Source organism: Tursiops truncatus, chromosome 6, assembly GCF_011762595.2.
Source record: "Tursiops truncatus isolate mTurTru1 chromosome 6, mTurTru1.mat.Y, whole genome shotgun sequence".
Taxonomy (NCBI): domain Eukaryota; kingdom Metazoa; phylum Chordata; class Mammalia; order Artiodactyla; family Delphinidae; genus Tursiops; species Tursiops truncatus.
In genome coordinates, this window is record NC_047039.1 from 78,610,439 (window position 1) to 78,622,611 (window position 12,173).

General features: G+C 39.8%; 1 protein-coding gene across 2 annotated transcripts in view; it reads left to right on the top strand.

Moving 5' to 3' along the window:
* Positions 1 to 7,178: 7,178 nt before the first annotated feature.
* LOC101330367 (phospholipid-transporting ATPase FetA-like) overlaps positions 7,179 to 12,173 on the top strand; it is a 93,548-nt gene continuing 88,553 nt past the window's right edge. For both annotated transcript variants that reach the window (XM_019949043.3, XM_073806253.1), the window contains exon 1: positions 7,179 to 7,220. In XM_019949043.3, coding sequence (XP_019804602.3) covers positions 7,194 to 7,220 — 27 coding nt within the window. In that variant the 5' untranslated portion in view covers positions 7,179 to 7,193. The remainder of the gene's footprint in view (positions 7,221 to 12,173) is intronic.

Below are 12,173 nucleotides of genomic sequence, written 5' to 3' on the forward strand. Positions count from 1 at the left end.
ATTTGGATTCCTTTTATTTCTTTTTCTTCTCTGATTGCTATGGCTAAAGCTTCCAAAACTATGTTGAATAATAATGATGAGAGTGGACAACCTTGTCTTTTTCCTGATCTTAGAGGAAATGGTTTTAGTTTTTCACCATTGAGAATGATGTTCGCTGTGGGTTTGTCATATATGGCCTTTATTATGTTGAGGTAAGTTCCCTCTATGCCTACTCTCTGAAGGATTTTTATCATAAATCGTTGTTGAATTTTGTCAAAAGCTTTTTCTGCATCTATTGAGATGATCATATGTTTTTTCTCCTTCAATTTGTTAATATGGTTTAGCACATTGATTGATTTGTATATATTGAAGAAGCCTTGCATTCCTGTGGTAAATCCCACTTGATCATGGTGTATGATCCTTTTAATGTGCTGTTTGATTCTGTTTGCTAGTATTTTGTTTAGGATTTTTACATCTATGTTCATCAGTGATATTGGCCTCTGTGACCACTTTTTCTGGTTTTGGTATCAGGGTGACGGTGGCCTCGTAGAATGAGTTTGGCAGTGTTCCTCCCTCTGCTATATTTTGGAAGAGTTTGAGAAGGATACGTGTTAGCTCTTCTCTAAATGTTTGATAGAATTTGCCTGTGAAACCATCTGGTCCTGGGCTTTTGTTTGTTGGAAGATTTTTAATCACAGTCTGAATTTCAGTGCTTGTGATTGGTCTGTTTATGTTTCCTATTTCTTCCTGGTTCAGTCTCAGAAGGTTGTGCTTTTTTAAGAATTTGTCCATTTCTTCCCGGTTGTCCATTTTATTGGCATATAGTTGCTTGTAGTAATCTCTCACGATCCTTTGTAGTTCTGCAGTGTCAGTTGTTACTTCTCCTTTTTCATTTCTAATTCTATTGATTTGTGTCTTATCCCATTTTTTCTTGATAAGCCTGGCTAATGGTTTATCAATTTTGTTTATCTTCTCAAGGAACCAACTTTTAGTTTTATTGATCTTTGCTACTGTTTCCTTCATTTCTTTTTCATTTATTTCTGATCTGATCCTTATGTTTTCTTTCCTTCTGTTAACTGTGGGGTTTTTTTGTTCTTCTTTCTCTAATTACTTTAGGTGTAAGGTTAGGTTGTTTATTTGAGATGTTTCTTGTTTTTTGAGGTAGGATTGTATTGCTATAAACTTCCCTCTTAGAACTGCTTTTGCTGCATCCCATAGGTTTTGGATCGTCATGTTTTCATTGTCATTTGTTTCTAGGTAGTTTTTGATTTCCTCTTTGATTTCTTCAGTGATCTCTTGATTATTTAGCAGTGTATTGTTTAGCCTCCATGTGTTTGTATTTTTTACAGATTTTTTCCTGTAATTGATATCTAGTCTTATAGCGTTGTGGTCAGAAAATATACTTGATATGATTTCAATTTTCTTAAATTTACCAAGGCTTGATTTGTGACCCAAGATATGATCTATCTTGGAGAATGTTCCATGAGCAGTTGAGAAGAAAGTGTATTCTGTTACTTTTGGATGGAATGTCCTATAAATATCAATTAAGTCCATCTTTTTTAACGTATCACTTAAAGCTTGTGTTTCTTTATTTATTTTCATTTTGGATGATCTGTCCATTGGTGAAAGTGGGGTGTTAAAATCCCCTACTAAGATTGTGTTACTGTTGATTTCCCCTTTTATGGCTGTTAGGATTTTCCTTATGTATTGAGGTGCTCCTATGTTGGGTGCATAAATACTTACAATTGTTATATCTTCTTCTTGGATTGATCCCTTGATCATTATGTAGTGTCCTTCTTTGTCTCTTGTAATACTTTTTATTTTAAAGTCTATTTTGTCTGATATGAGAATTGCTACTCCAGCTTTCTTTTTTTTTTTTTTTTTTTTTTGCTGTAGACAGGCCTCTCACTGTTGTGGCCTCTCCTGTTGTGGAGCATAGGCTCCGGACGCGCAGGCTCAGCAGCCACGGCTCACGGGCCCAGCCGCTCCGCGGCATGTGGGATCTTCCCAGACCAGGCATGAACCCGTGTCCCCTGCATCAGCAGGTGGATTCTCAACCACTGCACCACCAGGGAAGCCCCAGCTTTCGTTTGATTTCCATTTGCATGGAATATCTTTTTCCATCCCCTCAGTTTCAGTCTGTATGTGTCACTAGGTCTGAAGTGGATCTCTTGTAGACAGCATATATACAGTCTTGTTTTTATATCCATTCAGGCAGTCTATGTATTTTGGTTGGAGCATTTAATCCATTTACATTTAAGGTAGTTATCAATATGTATGTTCCCATTACCATTTTCTTAATTGTTTTAGGTTTGTTATTGTAGGTCTTTTCCATTTCTTGTGTTTCCTTTCTAGAGAAGTTCCTTTAGCATTTGCTGTAAAGCTGGTTTGGTGGTGCTGAATTCTATTAGCTTTTGCTTGTCTGTTAAGGTTTTATTATCTCTGTTGAATCCGAATGAGATCCTTGCTGGGTAGAGTAATCTTGATTGTAGGTTTTTCCCTTTCATCACTTTAAATATTTCTTGCCACTCCCTTCTGGCTTTTAGAGTTTCTCCTGAGAAATCAGCTATTAACATTATGGGAGTTCCCTTGTATGTTATTTGTTGTTTTTCCCTTGCTGCTTTTAATATATTTTCTTTGTATTTAATTTTTGATAGTTTGATAAATATGTGTCTTGGCATGTTTCTCCTTGGATTTATCCTGTATGGGACTGTCTGCGCTTCCTCAACTTGATTGACTATTTCTTTTCCCATATTAGGGAAGTTTTCAACTACAATCTCTTCAAGTATTTTCTCAGCCCCTTTCTTTTTCTCTTCTTCTGGGATCCCTGTAGTTCGAATGTTGGTGCGTTTAATGTTGTCCCAGAGGTCTGTGAGACTCTTCTCAATTCTTTTCATTCTTTTTTCTTTATTCTGCTCTACAGCAGTTATTTCCACTATTTTATCTTCCAGGTCACTTATCTGTTCCTCTTCCTCAGTTATTCTGCTATTGATTCCTTGTAGAGAATTTTTAATTTCATTTATTGTGTTGTTCATCATTGTTTGTTTGCTCTTTAGTTCTTCTAGGTCCTTATTAAACCTTTCTTGTATTTTCTCCATTCTGTTTACAAGATTTTGGATCATCTGTACTGTCATTAATGTGAATTCTTTTTCAGGTAGACTGTTTATTTCCTCTTCATTTGTTTGGTGGGGTGGGTTTTTACTTTGCTCCTTCATCTGCTGTGTGTTTCTCTGTCTTCTCATTTTGCTTAACTTACTGTGTTTGGGGTCTCCTTTTCGCAGGCTGCAGGTTCATGGTTCCTGTTGTTTTTCGTATCTGCCCCCAGTGGGTGAGGTTGGTTCAGTGGGTTGTGTAGGCTACCTGGTGGAGAGGACTGGTGCTTGTGTTCTGGTGGATGAGGCTGGGTCTTGTCTTTCTGGTGGGCAGGACTGCGTCCTGTGTTGTGTTATGGGGTGTCTGTGACCTCATTATGATTTTAGGCAGCCTCTCTGCTAATGGGTAGGGTTGTGTTCCTGTCTTGTTAATTGTTTGGCAAAGCGTGTCCAGCACTGTAGCTTTCTAGTCGTTGAGTGGCGCTGGGTCTTAGGGTTGAGATGGAGAGCTCTGGGAGAGCTTTCACCATTTGATGTTATGTGGAGCCGGGAGGTCTCTGGTGGCCCAATGTCCTGAACTAGGCTCTCCCACCTCACAGGCTGAGGCCTGACATCTGGCCAGAGCACAAATACTGTGTCAGCCACACGGCTCAGAAGAAAAGGTAGATAGAAAGAAAGAAAGAAACGAAAGAAAGGAAGGAAGGAAGGAAGGAAGGAAGGAAGGAAGGAAGGAAGGAAGGAAGGAAGGAAGGGAAAAGAAAAGAAAAAAGAAAGAAGGAAGGAAAGAAAGAGAGGGAGGGAGGAAGGAAGGAAAAAAATAAAGTTATTAAAATAAAAAAAATTATTAAAAGTAAAAAAAATAAAAAAGTAATTAAGAAAAAAAGAAAGAACAACCAAACCAAAAAACAAATCCACCAATGATAACAAACAGTAAAAACTATACTAAAAAAAAAAAACAGGGCAGACAGACCCTAGGACAAATGGTAAAAGCAAAGCTATACAGACAAAATCACACAAAGAAGCATACACATACACACAAAAAGAGAAAAAGGAAAAGATATACATATATATATATATATATATATAAGGAAGAGAGCAACCAAATCAATAAACAAATCTACCAATGATAATAAACTCTAAATACTAAACTAAAATAAACATAAAACCAGAAACAAGTTAGATGCAGAAAGTAAACCCCAAGTCTACAGTTGCTCCCAAAGTCCACCACCTCAATTTTGGGATGATTCGTTGTCTATTCAGGTATTCCAGAGTTGCAGTGTACATCAAGTTGATTGTGGAGATTTAATCTGCTGCTCCTGAGGCTGCTGGGAGAGGTTTCCCTTTCTCTTCTTTGTTCACACAGCTCCTGGGGTTCAGCTTTGGATTTGGCCCCGCCTCTGCGTGTAGGTCGCCTGAGGTCTTCTGTTCTTCGCTCAGACAGAAGGGGGTTAAAGTAGCAGCTGATTTGGGGGCTCTGGCTCACTCAGGCCGGGGGGAGGGAGGGGTACGGAATGCGGGGCGAGCCTGCAGCAGCAGAGGCCAGGGTGACGTTGCAACAGCCTGAGGCGCACTGTGTGTTCTCCCAGGGAAGTTGTCCCTGGATCACGGGACCCTGGCAGTGGCGGGCTGCACAGGCTCCCAGGAGGGGAGGTGACCTGTGGTCGCTCACAGGCGTCTTGGTGGCTGCAGCGGCAGCCTTAGCATTTCGTGCCCGTTTCTGGTGTCTGTGCTGATAGCCACGGCTTGTGCCCATCTCTGGAGCTCGTTTAGGCGGTGCTCTGAATCCCCTGTCCTCACGCACCCCAAAACGATGGTCTCTTTCCTCTTAGGCAGGTCCAGACTTTTTCCCGGACTCCCTCCTGGCTAGCTGTGGCGCACTAGCCCCCTTCAGGCTGTGGTCACGCAGCCAACCCCAGTCTTCTCCCTGGGATCTAAGCTCCGAAGCCCGAGCCTCAGCTCCCAGCCCCCACCAGACCCGGTAGGTGAGCAGACAAGCCTCTCAGGCTGGTGAGTGCTGGTTGGCACCAATCCTCTGTGCAGGAATCTCTCGGTTTGCCGTCTGCACCCCTGTTGCTGCACTCTCCTCCACGGCTCCGAAGCTTCCCGCCCCCCCACCGCCACCCCCGTCTTCACCAGTGAAGGGGCTTCCTAATGTGTGGAAACTTTTCCTCCTTCACAGCTACCTCCCCGAGGTGCAGATTCCGTCCCTATTCTTTGGTCTCTGTTTTTTCTTTTGCCCTACCCATGTTTATTTTTCCTTGGATTGGGACAGATCATCAAAGCAAAAGGGAGTTTCTTGCCTTTTGGGAAGTCTGAGGTCTTCTGCCAGCATTCAGCAGGTGTTCTGTAGGAGTTGTTCCACACGTAGATGTATTTCTGATGTATCTGTGGGGAGGAAGGTGATCTCCACGTCTTACTCCTCCACCATCTTGACGGTCTCCTCAGCAGTAGGTCTTTTACCTGGAAGATTCTTTGCTTGCTGCTTGGCCATGGCCACGTTTAGAAATAAAAGCTTGGATTGAACTGCTCTGTGTGTTACCGAGTCAAAGCTCACTCTGCTCGCCGCTCAACAGGCCAATGAATTGGAGACAAGGTGTTGAGGCAAGGAATACAACTTTATTCAGAAAGCCGGCAGACCAAGGAGATGGCGAACTAGGGTCCCCAAAAAACCATCTTCCCATTTGTTTATTTTTGTTTTTATTTCCATTAATCTAGGAGGTGGGTCAAAAAAGAACTTGCTGTGAAGGCAGTGCAGTATTTTAGTTGTCTCTGTCTTTCCAAGAAGATTGTACACTAATTGAGGGCATGGATGATGTCTTATTTTTGTGTCTTTGACCATGTCTTAACTAACACGTACTAGGCACTCAATAAACACTTGCCAAATTTAATTTACTTAATCCAGGAGTTAGAATATAAAGATTTAAATTCTGCCCCTATCTTTAAGCTACTGTGAGTTAACTTAATTGACCTTTGATTTCCTCATTTCTAAAACATGGAAGTTTTGCACTGCCTACTTCCCCTGTATAAGAATCTAAAGAGAGAATGTATATAAAGTACTCTTTCAAGGTGCAGAGAACTCTGATAATATGAAGTTACATAATAATTTTGGTTTGTGCACTCTATACCTTAGAGGAACAGTTGGTTCATTCTGGATTAAGGAGAGCGAACAATACAGCGTGGAGAGCTAGCAGTCAAGAGATACTGTTTCTGGTCCTGATCTCCTTTAAGTTCTTTGGGTCTTATTCTCCTTTTATCTCAAATGAGGAAGCGCAGATTAGGTTATTGCAGCGGTTCCCAGCTTTGGCGATATATTAGAATCACCTGACACTGAAAATTGCAACTCGCATAAACTTGATCTAGTTGGTCTGGGATGCATGCTGGGTTTCAAGATTTTTTAAAAACTCCCCTTGTGGAACCAAGGTTTTATTATTTTAAATTAGCAAAGCCATCTATTCAGATAAAATTTTACACAAGAGTCCAGGTTACAAAACACATACCAGTAGGGCTTCTGCAGTCACTTTTTTAGGACTTTAAGCTCTGACTACCAATTCCTTTTTCTCCTATCCCATTTTAGAACTCCTAAGGCTTCACAAAATAATGGATGATGAAATGTGTGGACATAGTAGAACAGTGGATTTCATCCTGAGCTCAGTGCCAGCTCTATCAAAGAGGAGCACCTGGGCATTCAAGGCTTTAAATTATACTTCTTCTGAATTATGTATTTGACCACAGTTCTCAGTTACTGCCATAGATGCCCACTTGACAAGCACCTCTTCATCTGGGGCCAAATCTATAAGAGGGATGTTACAGAATCATGGTCAAGAGAGGTCAGGCAAACAGGGATTCAAATCTCTATCACTGTGACTCCACCACTCTGTATGACCCTGAGCAAGTCACTTAACCTTCTTAAGCCTCAGGTTTTTCATCTGTGAAAAAGAATAATATCCTCTTTTTAGGCCCAGATGTTAGTGAAAATTGAACAAGGTGATCCACATAAAGCATGTAGTAAAGTGTCCAGCACACAGTAAATTTTGATAAATTGCATAGGTATTATTATATCAGCAGGGCCTGAGCTAACTGACAAGGAGTTTTTGTTTTATTCTTAGGTGATGTTTCTCTGAGATGAAATACATAAACCTTTTATTTCAGGTAAGTGCTCAGTTCATATCTGCTGAGATATCCCAACTTCAACAATCAATAATAGTATTTGCTTAGTACTATACTGTACCATGTTCTACCCACAAAGCCAGGAAACTGACAGCTTCTACTCTCAGAGCATTCATAGGATTGAACTGAAGCTCACCAAGAAGTTTCTTACAATTTTGGATTTCCAAGAAACTTCTTAGTGCAAGACTCAGACTTGACTTCCCTCTGACCTGACTTGAGACTATTTTTGCTGCAAAGGTGGGAGGAAAAAAATTATAAAGTTGAAATTATTCTAGAAAGTCTTTGGTTATAACCACTGACGGTGTTAATTCACATTTGAGAGTAATGTTTCAGTGTTCTTTTTAGAGGGCAGTGAGAGGGATGTTCTACCTAAAGACTTGAGGCAGACAGGTAAGTGCTTTAATTTTGAAGGTATTTAAGAGAGAAAGTGACAGGTCTGCTATGATAACCATGGTGGAAGTGTCTTTAGGAAAAGCTAAAGGTGAGAGGGTGTTTCTCATCCATGAACTTTCAAGGGGAAATAGGAATAGTCCAACAGAGACTTTCACTGGGCTAACGGAATTAATTGGGATTATTGATATTATATAAGATGAATCATGATTTGAATATTCCTCCTAACATTCTTCGTTTTTCCATGTGAGCTTAAGGTAAGATGATCAAAAGGGTCTTGTTGAACTTGTTTCTCTTATAGAGGTCCAACTTAATAACTAATTTCTTCGATCCCAGGCCATATGCTTTGCATCCTTAGTATGATAATTTATCATATTAATATTAGTTTCTGCTATGGCTATTTTGGAGAAAGCTTGGACTTTCTACCAAGGTCTGGAACTAAACTCTTCACATAATTCCAACCAAATAACTATTGATTGTTGTGTGGGAGGGTTCTCGCCAACAGAAGGAAAACCTCTCGTAGTTTGTTGTGCACATACATGCTTTTAAAGAATTTGAAAAACAGTGAAAGAGTGATGGGATTTCCAAAGAGCGTGTGTGTTTGAGGAGGAGAGGAGGTTGCTTTTGGTTTAGTAAAATAAAATCAGTTCCACTTGAACTACATTTGTTGTTATAATTTTAAAAGCTGAGCTTTGAAGGATGGATGGATGGATTTTAGCTAAATAGAGGAATATGAGGGTTATATAAAAGAGAATTAACCTGAGATTGAGAAGGGAGAGTTGTTAAAAATTTCACATGAAACCTTATGTAGTTTCAACTCTTTTTAAACTTATGTATACTCAGTGTATAAGCAAGATGTTATATACATTTACCCACATATTGCCATTAATGTCTGCACTGGTGGCTCTCCAAATCCCATGCTTGAGTTTATGAAGGAAGAACCTTTTAGTACTGGTGTTCGATTTGACCGTAATTCTTCCATAGGGAATTTTACCCTTCTTGGCCTATTCATAATCTGTTCTTGTCTCATGGTGACATCAGCACATCTGTGCCTTTACAGACATCCTATCTGGTTAAGATCTTGAGATATCCAGGCAGATCTGTGCCCATCTTTGTCTTGCTCTCTTTGTCTTTATTGGAATCTGTAGTATTTACCTAAACACATTTTTAGGGCCGAAGCTGTTTTCCTTTAATGTCCTTTAATGTAGGCTGTTGGCATAGCGCCAAAGCATTGTTCAGTAAAAGCCATTCTGAGCTTGGGGCAGAACAATTTGATTGAGGTAAGCCTTCGATGGTCTGTCTCAATCCAAGGAACAACAAGTTTTAGAGTACATAAAGATTCTCAGCTCTTCTCTTTTTTAAATAACAAAGCATATTAAGAATCTTTTAAAAGCTTAGGACCCCTCCCCAGAAAAAATGCACAGGTATAGACAATTTTAGAAGATTCGCAAAGTTTCTAGAGCTCATCTGTTGAGCCTTGGCTTAGAAAACAAAAAAACAAGCAAACAAGCTAACTCATCCCAAGAAGTAGATAAGCTGTATATCCTTCAAGCAATTCTCCATAAATATTGTTTCCCAAGCTTTTAATATATATTGAACATCATTAAGTTTAGAGTTATGCCTGCAGTAAAGATAGTCTGTATTCTAGAATTGTGTGCTTTATTTCTCAGATCTTTCTTCAGGGGGGTCCAAAAACAGGACCCAAACTGGGAGTCTCAGAAACAGTATTGGATTAAAAATAAGTGGACTGACAAGAGAGCTCCAAGAAAAGGGGAACCTTAGTCTGGGTAAAGGTGAATGTTGAGGGACTCAAGGAGTTCCAGGCCCAGACAAAGTTCAGTCTGGAAGGTTGAGTTCAAAGCACTAGGCCAGGGATCAAAGTGGGCCTCATAGAATTAAAAGACTAGCAACATGGGGCTTCCCTGGTGGCGCAGTGGTTGAGAGTCCGCCTGCCAATGCAGGGGACATGGGTTTGTGCAGGAAACAGAATTTTTTAAAGAAATATTTTAATTATGGCAAAATACACACAACATTACCATCTTAACCATTTTTAAGTGTACAGTTCAGTTCAGTGGCATTAAGTACATTCACACTGTTAGGTAACAATCACCACCAACCAGCTCCAGAACACTTTTCATCTTTAAAACTGAAACTCTAGGACTTCCTGGTGGCGCAGTTGTTAAGAATCCGCCTGCCAATGCAGGGGACGTGGGTTCGAGCCCTGGTCTAGGAAGATCCCACATGCCCCGGAGCAACTAAGCTCGTGCGCCACAACTACTGAGCCCACGTGCCACAACTACTGAAGCCCACTCACCTAGAGCCTGTGCTCCACAAGAGAAGCCACCACAATGAGAAGCCTGCACACCGCAACAAAGAGTAGCTCCTGCTTGCCACAACTAGAGAAAGCCCGCGCGCAGCAACGAAGACCCAACGCATCCAAAAATAAATATTTTTTTTAAAAAACCCAAAAAACTGAAACTCTGTATCCATTGAACAGTAGCTCCCCTTTCTCCCAACTCCCAGCCCCTGGGATGGCAACCACCATTCTTCTTTCTGTCTCTATGAATTTGACTACTCTAGGTGCCTCATAAAAGTAGAATCATACAGTATTTATCTTTCTATAACTGACTTATTTCACTTAACATAATGTTCCTAAGGTTCATCTATGTTGTAGCATGTCATAATTTCCTTCCTTTTTAAGGATGAATAATGTTTTGTTGTATATATCTCTATCTATCTCTCTCTCTATATATATAACATTTTATTTAGCTATCTGTCATTGGACATTTGGGTTGCTTCCACTCCTTAGCTATTGTGAATAATGCTGCCATGAACATGAGTATACAAATATCTCTTCAACTCCCTGCTTTCAATTCTTTTGGGTATATACCCAGAAGTAGAATTGCTGGATAGTATGCTAATTCTATTTTTAATTTTATGAGGAACCACCATACTGTTTTCCATAAGCAGCTGTACCATTTTACATTCTCACCAACAGTGCACAAGGATTCTAATTTCTCCACATCTTTGCCAATAGTTTTCTTTTTTATGTTTTTTAAATTAATTAATTAATTAATTTTTGTCTGTGTTGGGTCTTTGCTGCACGCAGGCTTTCTCTAGTTGCAGCAAGCAGGGGCTACTCTTTGTTGCGGTGCGCGGGCTTCTCATTGTCGTGGCTTCTCTTGCTGTGGAGCACGGGCTCTAGGCGTGCGGGCTTCAGTAGTTGTGGCACTTGGGCTCAGTAGTTGTGGCTCACGGGCTTTAGAGCGCAGGCTCAGTAGTTGTGGTGCATGGGCTTAGTTGCTCCGTGGCATATGGGATCTTCCCGGACCAGGGATCGAGCCCATGTCCCCTGCATTGGCAGGTGGATTCCTAACCACTGTGCCACCAGGGAAGTCCTCTATGGGCCTTTAGGTTGCTTCCATGGCCTGGCTATTGTAAATAGTGCTGCAGTGAACACTGGGGTGCATGTGTCTTTTTGAGTTATGGTTTTCTCCAGGTATATACCCAGTAGTGGGATTGCTGGGTCATATGGTAATTCTATTTTTTATTTATTCTATTTTTTATTTATTTTATTTTTATTTATTTATTTATTTTTATTTATTTTATTTATTTATATTTATTCTATTTTTTATTTTATTTTTCTTAAAAAATAAGAAAAAATTCTTATTTTTTAAGGAACCTCCATACTGTTCTCTATAGTAGCTATATCAATTTACATTCCCACCAACAGTGCAAGAGTATTCCCTTTTCTCCACACCCTCTCCAGCATTTATTGTTTGTAGATTTTTTGATGATGGCTATTCTGACCAGTGTTAGGTGATACCTCATTGTAGTTTTGATTTGCATTTCTCTAATAATTAGTGATGTTGAGCAAAACAAAACAAACAAAACACCATGTAGATGGATATTCATTGCAGCATTCTTTATAGCCACAAAAAAGTCAGGCAGTAAGGAAATGGTTAAATAAATTATATCTACTTTAGAATTAGGTAGATACATGTTTATTTTCATGGAAAGGTTCCTAAGACTTACTGCTGAGTGAAAGAAGTAAATTACAGAATAATAATATATGATCCCATTTGCGAAAAAAATTCTGAAACTATGTACTGTATTTGTATAAATGTGTGTAAATGCAAAGGAAAAGTTGTAGAAAGATGAATACCAAACCATTAACAGTGATTGCCTCTGGAAGGGGGAGTGGGTTGCAGTGGTGGATATTGTGAAAAGGGACTTTAATGTTTTACTTTATACACCTCTGTCTTGTGTGAATTTTTTAAAATGAGAATGTACTAATGTATTATTTGTGGAAAAGAACTTTTTTAAAGAGAAGAAAATAACCTGAAATATCTCATGGCCCCTTACTTCTACATATAGACAGGGTAATCTAATTCTCACTGTGTGTAGAGCCTCAGTCCCTAGGCTTTTTGGAAGGTATGCAAAGGGAAAGAAAATATGATTCCCATCCTTCAAGGTTATAGACTAACAAAGAGTTAAGATTCCCAGTGAATGGAATGGCAAAAGGGAAAAACTACATAAACATCA